Here is a 12,523-nt window from a genome sequence, read left to right as displayed (position 1 = left end):
CCAACTCAAGCACCTGCTGCAAATGAGTTATTACTTCAACCTCTGCACCTATCTTCGAAAGAGTTGATGATGCCAAAAAGGGGGAGAAAATGACTTTAAGGAAAATCTCTCAGTAGCTTCTGATGAAACATCTGTCAAAGAAAAGGAAAAGGGAGGTGATGAAACCCTGAAAATTCAAGCAAATGATGAAGATACACAAATGAGGATCGTTCAAGTCAATTCAGCTGGTCTCAAAACTACTGCTGATATTAAAAGGGTAAGGGATAAGAGCAGAGCTTTGGTTGAGAAAAAGATAGTTCTGCAAAAAGAAAAAGAAGAGGTTAGTACTTCATTAAAGAAGAGTCCTGTTAGAAAAACAAGGTAATCAACCACCACAGCTTCTAAAACTAAGCCAGTTACTATTTCAACCACAACTTCTGTTCCCACAAAATCACTTACACCTCCACCACTAACAACATCTGTCACCCAAACAACTGCCATCAATACCACATCAACACACACCACAACCACTGTCATCCCCACTAAATCAACCACTGCCATCCTTTATCAAAGAAGGAAACAAAGCAGATGGACGCAAAAATACCAAAAGAAGACCAAGCTTCAGAGAAATAAATCATAAAGATGGTTCTTCAGACACTCAGAGCAGAACAACAAGAAACAGCAAAATCTCAAGACACTGCTCAAAGTTGTCATTACCAGGCCACAATCTCCAAACTCATCATTCAAATAAACCTCTCCCAAGAAACCCATTGGATTCAAAAATACTAAAGTGGATGTCTGATCAAAAGACCCACGTATTGACTTTGCTCAGATCCAATGATGAGGTGAAGCATATATCAAGGGAAAATGCACTTGGCATGGGTGTAGAAGATTTACAAGATCTCCTTGAGCTTACACTGTGCAGGGATGAGGGTGATAAGGAATCCATGAACTTTGAATTACAATTAAAAGGTCAAGTAAGGGAACTCCTGATGAGACAATAAAGATCCTGAATAATGAAGTGTTTTGGCATCATCTGTTCCAGGGGGAGATTGTTGGGATTGAACCCTACCAGAGGAACAGATGATGTAAAGCCAAAACTGGTTCAGAATAGTGGATTCATCATAAGAAGCAGTTTGCACTAAACTTTCCCCTCGAAAGTGATCCTAACAGCTGATATGCTCCAAGTACTGCCCTTATCAACAACTGCTGTTCCTGGAAGCTACTTATCAAGTCAAAGATTGATGAAGAACTATAGCCCTGCTGCCCAATCTACTGCCTTGAGTCAAGCACTGCTGAACATGACAAGTGCGGTTGGGTTCACAGCAGTGGAAGGATGCAGCAGCAGTTTTCATTCTCTTTATGTAATGTAAAGCCAAAGCACTGATGAAGTTTAAAGGCTGAAGCTCAATCTACTGATGAATTCCAAGCACTGATGAAGAACCAAAGTACTGCTCTTTCAAGGCCTGATCACCCTTTGAAGAAAGCACTGATGCTCAACATCAGTGGTCGACTGCAACAGTGGAATGAAGAATCAGTGTTTATACATCAGTGTTTTAAGTATAATCAGTGTTTGTATGATCAGTAGTTGTAAAACAGTAGATAGGGTTTGTTAGTCTATTAGATGTCGCTTTCATGGTGACGTCAGCTGAGATGCCCAGTGGTTTGGACTGCCTATAAATGTAACAGTACTCTGTACTGTTACATTTGATTGACTGAGTGGATTCTTCTTCTTCAGTCCAATCCTTTCATCTTGTGCAACCAACCCTGGAGTAACAGGCTGAGGGGGAGTTTAGTTTCTGTAAACATGCTGTAATCATTTGCTTTGTATTTCAATCATTCAACTCAATGAAAAGCAATTGTTTATCAAACTATATTCTCCTGTGATTGTGTTTACAAAGTTTGCTACTCATTTCCGCTGCATCACATATGTTTTGAATGTTCATTTTATGCAAACAAACACAATCATGTCAGCCTCGGATCCTAACACTTACACTATTTTTAGAAATAAGACAAGTATGAGAATATTTTATTTACAAGAAGAGTTCAAGAGTTTAATTTTTTTTTTTTTTTGTAAAAATTATTTACAAGTTGTAAACACTGAATTATTTTATGAGAATGATTTTTAAAGAAATAAATACGTTTCAGAAGGTAACTAAGTCCACTAAAAGCTTTACCAAGTTACTACGCGTTTTCGGGATATATAAAGTTCATGATTAGTGTGTAACGTATATATTTTTGCTCTTGGTAATGTAAAAATTGTGTAAAGATTAATTGTTGATGTTGATGAGGATTTAAAAGAAAATAAACACATGTTTTGAAAACATGGGAAACCTCCACTTTTAGGGGAAACTCTATCAAAATTTTATTTTATAAAATTTTGACACTTAGAAAAACGTAAGTTTTTGAGAAACTTATTTCCTAAAAATGTATCTAAAAACATTTACCAAGGTTTCCCTAATTTTTGTGTTAAGAAATGATGATTTATTCAAGATTAAAATTGAAATTAAGTTTGTAATTTTTGAGGAAAATATACGTATTTATTGGTCACCAAGTTTTGTGTTAAGTGTATATAGTATGTATTATACAGGATAGTGTATTACGACTTGAAAATACAATAAATACTCTTGAGAAGTGAAAACACAAAAATACACATACAACATACAAGATACATAATTCGGGTGCAAAATACAAGAAACTTATATTTATTTTTCAGAAAATAATATAAGTAAGACACTTAGTTAAAAATATAGATTATTTTTAACACAAGAATACGTATACAAAAGATAGTGGCTTGTACTTGTGTGATACAAGTCTAGTGACTAACGTTAATAAAACACGTTTAGGTCACGATGCTAGATAAAGCAAATCCGGTGAAGTTTACGACGCAAGGAACGCAAAGTTGTGAGTTCATGTTCCCCTTTTTCTTTTAACTGTTTTCAGTTTTATAATTTCGGGGGTGAAATACATGTTACAAATATTTCAATGTTTACAAAATGGCATGATGTGTACAAAAACAAGAAGCAATCTTGGTGAAAACTAGTACCAAGAAATGATGCGAGAAATGATACATGATACGAGAAATCATGTCACGAATAGGGTACCATAAGCACCATTAATAAACAATATACCTAGACCGTAGAACAAAAGGTTAGATCTAACGGGTGCCGGGCAGCCACACTCTTGGTGAGAACGAGTACCAAGTAGTGCTTTTGTGTCTCAGAATATGCCAACTAGAAAAATGCCTAAGGTTTGGTTGCTTCCTATGTCGTGTCACATGTTAATGGCCTTGCAACCCATTAACAACTTGATACATACATGAATTCTTGATTTATACATGAATGCCTGATTTTCACAAGATACATACCATGTTTTTCATATAAAGTATACAAACGTTCAATACAAGAACTGCATGAATTCACACCAACATTATGTTGACGTTTTTCAAAACTCACATGTATTTCAGGTAACTAAAAGTGGATATGCGCGCGGTCTTACTCATGCTCGTGGATGTCGTTTATGTTTGTCTTAAATAAAGTTGTAAACTTTCAGACAATATGTTGTTTCGTGATGTAAACACTTAACTATGTTTTCTGTTATGTAATGGTGTTTGAAGTTATTTTATGAGCATGTAGTATGTTTACCAATCGTATGCAATGAAAACCTTTCATGATCACACCTCGTGCTTCCGCCTTAGAAAGGGGTGTGACAAAATGTCTACTAACTGTTCATCAGTAGCAATTTTTTGTGGTTCAATAATGCCACTTGCAATTTTTTCTCTCAAAAAATGCAAGTCTAATTCAAAGTGTTTTGTCCTTTCATGGAAAACAAGATTTAAAGAAATGGATATAGTAGATTTACTATCACAAAACATTTTTATAGGCAAAGTACAACTCACTTTCAACTCTTGCAAAACATTCTTTATCCACATTACCTCACATGTGGCTGAGCACATTGCCATGTACTCAGCCTCAGCAGTGGATCTAGAAACAACTCCTTGTTTCTTGCTTTTCCAGGATATAAGAGTATCTCCAAGAAACACTCCAAATCCAGTAACAGACTTTCTAGTCTTGGTACACTTTGCCCAATCTGAATCAACATAACCTGAAAGTTCAAAACTACCTGTTTTCCTAAACATAACACCCTTACCCGGACATTTCTTTAAGTATCTCAATAACCTTAAAGTAATATCTAAGTGCGATTGACATGGTTTATGCATGTATTGGCTCAAATATTGAACTGTATAACTTATATCTGGTGGTGTTAAAGACAAGTATATTAACTTGCCAATTAACTTTTGAAACCCAGTCACATTTTCCAAAATTTTTTTATCTTTATCAGTTTTAGCAGTAACAATATGTGACTGTTCAATGGGTGTTCCAACAGGCTTACATCCTAAATATCCAAACTCGTTTAGAAGCTCAAGACAATACTTTCTTTGGGACAAACAAATAGACCCATCAGAATATAGAACTTCAATACCAAGAAAGTATTTAAGCAAACCTAAATCTTTTATTTGAAAATTATCACTTAAACACTTTTTAACATTAGTAATTTCAGAATGACTATTTCCTGTAACTACTATGTCATCAACATAAACCAACAAAACTATCAACACATCATTTTTATTCAAAATAAACAAAGAATGATCACACAAACTTTGAACAAAACCCATATTGATTATCATAGAGGTTAACTTTTCATTCCACTTTCTAGGAGCTTGTTTAAGACCATAAAGGGACTTAACAAGTTTACATACCTTATTCTTGTCATTATTGTAATACCCTTGTGGCAAAGACATAGAGACTTGTTCAGACAATGAACCATATAGAAAAGCATTGTTTATATCAAGTTCATATAATGGCCAACAACTATTCACAGCAAGTTTTAACACAATTCTCACAGTTACCATCTTAACAACAGGTGAGAAGGTTTCACCAAAGTCAATACCTTCTCTTTGGTTAAAGCCTTTAGCTACTAACCTAGCTTTATATCTTTAAATCTCACCATTTGCCTTATACTTTATTTTATACACCCATTTACAACCTATGGGTTTCCTACCTTTTGGTAAATCTACAATTTCCCAAGTTTTATTCCTATGAAGAGCCTCCATTTCATTATTCATGGCTTCTATCCACCTAGTGTCTTTAACAGCCTCACTATATGAATAAGGTTCAACTGATTTATTTAATGAAGTAACTAACACAGATTATCAACAGATAGGTTGGCATAATTAACAACCTTTTCAATCCCATACTTAACTCTCCCTTCAACAACAAAATCACCATTTTTTTTTTTTGGAAAAGACACTTTTCAAGAAGATTTCCTAACTGATTGTCCCTCAGATAAGTTGGTCTCATCATGTGATACTACAGTGTCCTCTGCCCCGCCATTGTTACCCGAATTACTACTACCTAACTGCCCACTTTCAGGTTGATCACTCTCAACATTTTGGCAGTGGCAGATGTAGAGGGTGACACTGGCTGTTGATCATCACTGTAGTGATCTTGAGCACCAGTTGTACCCTCTTCATCATTGGGAAAAGTAGGAACTTCAGACAAAATTGTTTCAGTAAAGTCAAAAAAGTTTATATGATTCAAATCTGTTTTATTAAACAATTCTTGATTATTAATCAGATTAGACTTAAAAGGGTACACATTTTCATAACACTTCACATCTCTAGAAAAAAACACTTTTCTATTGTCCAAACTTAGTAATTTGTAACCCTTTTTTTACATTTGAATAACCAATAAGAACACACTTATCAGCATGATAAGCAAACTTATCATTTTCAGACAAAACAGTACTAAAACAAAGACATCCAAAGTTCCTTAGATTAATTAATGAGGGCTTAAAACCATAAACAATTTCATAAGGACTCCTACCACCTAACACTGAAGAGGGTAACCTGTTGAGTAAGTAAACAACAGTTAAAATACAATCAGACCAGTACTTAAGAGGTAAATTACTCTGAAACATTAAAGCTCTAGCTGTGTTTAAGAGATGTCTATGTTTCCTCTTCACCACACCATTTTGTTGTGGTGTATAAGAACAAGATGTTTGATGTAATATACCTTTGTTTTTACAAAACAGTCCCATTTGGTTATTCACAAACTCGGTTCCATTATCACTTCTAATGGTTTTTATTTTTATCTCAAATTGAGTTAGAATGAGTTCATAAAAATTACACAAATTTTCAAATACTTCAGTTTTACTTGACAACAAGTAACACCAAACAGTCCTTGAAAAATCATCAACTATAGTTAAAAAATATTTGAACCCTTCAGTTTAACTAGTTACTTTATATGAACCCCATAAATCAAGATGAATTAACTCTCTTATAGCCTTTGATTTATGTTCACTTAGAGGAAAAGGAACCCTAACTTGTTTAGCCCTATGACAAACATCACAAGGACCATGTTCAATACTTTTAACATCAAAACTCTCTTTTAACACAGCTAGCACTTGATCAGATGGATGACCTAATCTGCTATGCCACAAACTTGACTTAACAAAACTATTAAAGCAAACATTCACAGAATTACCATTTTTGCGAACAAAATACAGACCACTATCTTGACTATCAGTCACCAGGATTCTCCTTGATTTGGAATCCTGTAACACACAACTGTCCTCTTTAAACACAACATCAATATTATTATCTTTGGCTAACCTATGAACAGACAACAGATTGACATGATACCCTGGGACATAAAACACATCTTTTAAAACAATATTATCAATTAACTTGATATTACCAATCTTCAAAACTTTAACATTAGTTCCATTTGGATGACCAACTTTAAGATCAAATTCAGAAACATCAATAGTGTTAAACATATCTTTATCACTATTTACCATGTGTTGACTTGCCCCAGAGTCAACAATCCAACTAAAAACACTTCCAAAAAACATAGAACTAGAACAACTAACACATTTATTAACAATACAGGACTCACCTCCTACATCTGTTGACTCCACACCAGACTTTTCACCAACTAAACTTAACAACTTTTCTATCTGCTCAGATGTAAAAGGTAAACCAGAAGTAGACACACTAGCAGAAGACCCAACAGTAGCATTTGACTTATTAGTTAATGCAGTTTTACCAGGTATATTGTTAGATCTTTTCCTAAAACCTGGGGGATAACCAATTATCTCAAAGCATCTTTCAACAGTATGACCAACCATATTACAATGTGTACATTTTAAACTTGGATTAGGTCCTCTTTGATTAGATACTTTCTTTTTTTTACTCAAAAGACTGGTTAGACTTGGACACAAAAGATACACTCTGACCTTTTGACCCACCACTAGATAGTCTATGTGATTCCTCCCTAGAAACCACAGCAAAGGCAACCTTGACAGATGGAAACACTTCTCTGGTTAAAGGATTAGTTTTTACAGGTTGATAAACATCATCTAATCCCATAAGAAATTGCATTAATTTGATTAACATTGAAAAATCATTATAGTCTTTAGCTGCTTTACAAGAACAAGTGGACAGTTTAAGCATTGCATCAAACTGTTTCCACATAGTGGTCAGCCTATTATAATAGTTTGCCACAGATGAACCATTTTGTGAAATACAGTTTATTTTTTTGTACAAATCATAAACCACAGAACCATCCACCTTGTCATAGGTTTCCTTTAAGTCATCCCAAACCTCAGAAGCATGTGTAGAAAATACTTGACCCAAGAATAGTTCCTCAGATACAGAATTCAAAAGCCATGTTAACACTACATAATTACACCTATCCCACTAACTAGCAAGCACATTATCCTCAGTGGATCTTTCAAATTTACCATTAATAAAAGCAAACTTATTCTTAGCTTCTAAAGCCAATTTCATAGAGCTAGACCAGACAGAATAGTTTTCGGTACCCTTCAACTTAACACTAACAATAGTCAAAGCACTAGAGTCACTAGGATGAAGATACAACGGATCTCCAACATCTAATTTACTTATCAAAGTCTGAGATGTACTAGAATTTGGATCAGGTTCAGCCATGATAACAAGTAAGACAATAAAGATTCAAAGAGAATCACAACACAACAAAAAGACAATACAGATTCACAAACAGAGAATCAACCAACCAAACAACAAACAACAATCAATCAGGTACAATAAAGACACAGCAAAACTGTATCAGAAGCCAGATTCCAGGGTCATCACTCTATAGGCGCCTGGACAAGCATAATACAAATGCATACAACACTAAACAATGCAGGACACAACAAGACAACAACAACACAAAGACAGACTCGATCAAGTGCCGGTCCTTCTAGCCCGGTAATCAAGATGCCTAGACACAACAGTAATGATGCAGAACAAAAAACTAAGAGAAAGGTTCAAGAACGATCTTACAACTTTGCAATCCAAGCAAATATGAAACTGTAACCTTCTAGGGTTACAGATCATACAAAGAAGACAAACAAACTGGTTAGTTTGCTCTGAAGCCTTCTAGGGTTTCAGAGACTAATGCAGCCTTCACACACCAAGATCGAGAAGAACAACACCAAGATCTACACCGTCACACTTCCGAAGATGAACAAAACACTACAGATCTACAAAAACAAACAACAGATCAGTGCAAAAATAAAACAACAAACCCTAACAACGGAAGACTTAGATCCGTAGTTCAGAGCCTGAGATGCTCTGATACCATGTAAAATGGTATAGATCTAACAAGAACAATACACATACACCAGAAATAGTGACAAAACAGGTGACAAAACCTTTATTACTTATCCAACACAAAAGAACCCAACCAAATCCCTAGATCTCAAGATTATGAGATCTTTAACAATACAAAGTACTAGTTCAACAAATTGAAGAAATCTGTTGAACTTAAACCAAGATACAATAAAAAATACAAAGGATACAGACAAAGAGATTAAAGAAATCTCTAAGACAACAATGATCTCAACACTGAGATCTACAACACTCGATGATGATGATGATCTTCAACACCAGATGAACAAGTACAAAACGAAATACAGAGAGAATGAAAGTGAAACCCTAAGAAATATCTCAAACAACTGAGATCTTCTTTCTCTCTCATCCAATATATAGTTGGAATCAGCTGAATTTCCAATAGGCGCCTTGATGTTTATGAACTATACACTTTAGTCCCTGAACGTTACACTTTAGACCCTGGGCCCATAACAACTTAGTAACAGCTTGTAACAACTTAACAGATCTTTAGTAAACCAGCCCAATAACAATATAACATAATATGAAGTTGACCCAGCCCAATAATATTCTATGTTTGCATAATGAATTACTATATTTCAACAGTTTGACCTTTAAATTGTGGTATACCACATAAATTATAGGAAAAAAAGTGAACAAAGTTAAGATCTGAAATTCCATATGTGACAGTTTGTAATAACTAGGTTAACTATGAAGAAGAGGAAGTGTAGAAGAAAAAAAAAGTTTACGCTCCAACTCACAAATAAACTAATATTTTATTGTACACAATTTATCATTCTTTTTTACCTTCCCAATGTAGCTTTTCCAGATTTCTTTTAGGCTCCCCTTGTTCCCACACCCCCTATATCTTATTTTCACATCCCTAGTGTATACGGGCCGTATACAAAATATACGGCCAGTATAGAATGTTTTTTAATAGGAAAATGTGCAGAGAATGTTTTTTTTAATTTTACTATACAGCCCGTATATAGTTACACGAGCCGTATACATGTGCATAAGATTTGTAAAAACTATACGGCTCAATGGATTTATTTTGGGAGGTTTTTGATGTTACCAAATGTATACGAGCCGTATAACTGTACGAGCCGTATATATGGATATTTTTTCAAGTATCACGTTTTTTCTAGTAAAAACACCATCATTCTAGGGTTTCTAAACTCTTCATCACCTTTAACAACGTTGATCGGAACACCCCGCTTAAATCGGAGCACAAGTAGAGTAACGTTACCGATCAGTCCGTTGATCGAGTAACTAGCAGAAGAACCCGACACAAACAAGTTCTCCACAGTTTGTTATTCAGATCTCTGTTCGGTCATCTTTCCAAACTACAACACACGATAACTTTAAACTTTATAGTGTGTGATTTGACCAGGAATGATTGGAGGTGATTGCTACTTTTAATAAGCTGTCATAGTTGTCAAATTCGATTTCAACAAATCTTTTCCTTTTCTTTCAATTTCTAGAACATTCTGCGTAACATGAAGACGTGTCGGGTTCTTCTACTAGTCGTATTTTTAAGGAAGTATTGAAGATTGAATGTGCAAACCCAGCCGTTTTTTTACTACAGAAATGGTGACTATGTGAAATACAAACCGCAACCGTGTTTTACTACGGAAACGGTGGCTATGCGAAATACAAACCGCAATCTTTTGTGACTACGAGAAACCAAGAACAAAGCCTATTTCGAAACACATGTGTTCGCATCAGCATTGTTTATCACCATGTTTGAGCATTGGAAACCCGACAAACAGCCTTGACAACTGTGACAGCTTATCTATCTGTGTGTGTCACATCCATCCTGTTATAGCAATCGATATGATTAATTTTACATTTTTTCCTAATTAGCGTTGTTAACTACCAAAAGAATGCATACACAAATAGTTCTAGTGGACGAAGCAAAGAGACCATTGTGTATCTGAATCAGGTTCTCAAACAAACACTACTAAAGTTGAGTTGGTGATAAATACCAGAGCTGTTATCTCGGTTGTTCAGTACTTTCGTGATAATAAATCAAGCAGGCATTGGTTTTGCCAAAATTGAAGGAAAGAATCTGGCCATAAGCGTTGTGGATTCTCAGCGTTATTCGAATGTAAGTGGATCGAGTGATACGCTTATCTATTCTGGTCAAGGTGGGCATGGTTTGTTCCGGAGTAAATCACCACCCAAAGATCAACAACTTGTGAGTGGGAATATGGCTATGAAGACATGTCAGGTTCTGCTAGTTATTCGGAATGTTTTGAATCATCACAAAAGACGTGTCGGGTTCTGCTAGTTATTCGGAATGTTTCGAATCATAACAGAAGACGGATGCGGCTAGCATATTCAATCTTCATTGCTTCATTAAAATTACAACACATGATAAAATGCTTGGAAAATTGCATCAACTCTCCTATATCAACATACTCTTCTCCAGACGCTTAGTTGTTATGAATGACAACTTGAGGGGTCTAGTAAACTTTCAGATTCAGATTCAAGAAACAGATGATTTGTCAAAAAACCGGTTGATGAAACCGAAGCTGTTATTTCTGTTGTTCAGTACTTCCGAGATCTGAACCAACCGAAATCCACAAATTCCAACAAATTGCATCAGGAAGCTCAACTTGAACGGACGATATGTATCTTCTATCATGCGACGGACCCAATTCTTGCAAGTTAAATCCACAATCAACGTATACAGGTGCAAGAGAATGGCGAGTTATTTCAGTTATTTTTGTTGATCCACAAATTTCATTGTTTAAATCAGAATCAGGATCATTCTAATAGATTAAAGAGAATAAACCCTCGTTTCTTCATCTTCATCTTCATATTCAAATGAAAGCTGCCAAAGGTATATACTAAAAACTATTCACCCAAAATCCACAAAATCCACAAATTCCAACAGTTTCTTCGTAGATTCCGTCCGGTTTCAAAGCTGGTTTAGGATTACGAGTGTTCTACAGTCGTTCAAAGCCGGTTGATGATTACAATGATCGTTCTAATAGATTAAAAAGAATAAACCAATTTTTACTATTTTTTACCCACAGTATACGGGCCGTATAACAATATACGGCCCGTATACAATCATCGTATACATTGTATACGATAGGTTATAATTTTTTCACATGATGTATACGGCCATATAATAGTATACGACCCGTATTTGAAGGGTAAAAAATGATCTGGTAAATTTTTTTCACATGGTGTATACGGGCTGTATAATAGTATATGGCCCGTATTCTCAGGGTAAAAAATGGTTTACTCTCTTTAATCTATTACAACGATCCAAAAAACGAAGAACAAAGTCAAATGTGATCAAACTTAGACATCAGACGTAGATCTTGATTCAGATCTTTATTCGATCATCTTTCCAAACTACAACACACGATAAGTTTACACTTTATATAGTGTGTGATTTGACCGGTTGTATTCAGTTATTTCTGTTGATCCACAAATTCCAACAAATATTTCACTCCAATAGTTGAAACTTGAGTGCAGGAATCAATTCAAAACCCTCACCCTCAAAATTAACCAGAAACCAAAGGAAAAAGGGCTGATAATGGCTAATGGTTCTTCGTTTAGGAAACCAAACGTAGACGGAGATGATAGGCCTGGTAACCGGAAGAGAAAAAACCCCAGTGACGTCGTTGACGGTTATGAACGGATTATTGGCCATTATTCGACCGAGTAATCAATTGTATTTTTTAGTTGCTTCTCTTGTTAAGTTTCTGAACCAACCGAAATCCACAAATTCCAACAGTTTCTTCGGAGATTCCGTCCGGTTTCCAAACTCTTTCACTCAAAGTTAATATTCACTGTGGTGGATGCAAGCATAAAGTTAGAAAAATACTC

General features: G+C 35.2%; 2 protein-coding genes across 2 annotated transcripts; both read right to left on the bottom strand.

The window, feature by feature from the left end:
- Positions 1-220: 220 nt before the first annotated feature.
- On the bottom strand, positions 221-4,891 carry LOC110901988 (uncharacterized mitochondrial protein AtMg00810-like). The gene is made up of 3 exons (XM_035982405.1): positions 3,871-4,891; positions 400-473; positions 221-298 (listed from the first exon to the last, which is right to left on the bottom strand). Exons 1-3 carry the CDS (start codon positions 4,889-4,891, stop codon positions 221-223), a joined length of 1,173 nt encoding a protein of 390 aa, XP_035838298.1.
- Positions 4,892-4,975: 84 nt separating this feature from the next.
- Positions 4,976-7,990, bottom strand: LOC118485894. The gene is made up of 6 exons (XM_035982404.1): positions 7,786-7,990; positions 7,279-7,719; positions 6,280-7,118; positions 6,054-6,132; positions 5,399-5,530; positions 4,976-5,157 (listed from the first exon to the last, which is right to left on the bottom strand). The coding sequence occupies exons 1-6, from the start codon at positions 7,988-7,990 to the stop codon at positions 4,976-4,978; spliced, it is 1,878 nt and encodes a 625-aa protein (XP_035838297.1).
- Positions 7,991-12,523: the final 4,533 nt, after the last annotated feature.

Source organism: Helianthus annuus, chromosome 13 (genome assembly GCF_002127325.2).
Source record: "Helianthus annuus cultivar XRQ/B chromosome 13, HanXRQr2.0-SUNRISE, whole genome shotgun sequence".
NCBI classification, from domain to species: Eukaryota; Viridiplantae; Streptophyta; class Magnoliopsida; order Asterales; family Asteraceae; genus Helianthus; species Helianthus annuus.
The sequence above is the reverse complement of the archived record's forward strand: the minus strand, read 5'-3'. Positions and strand labels throughout refer to the sequence as shown.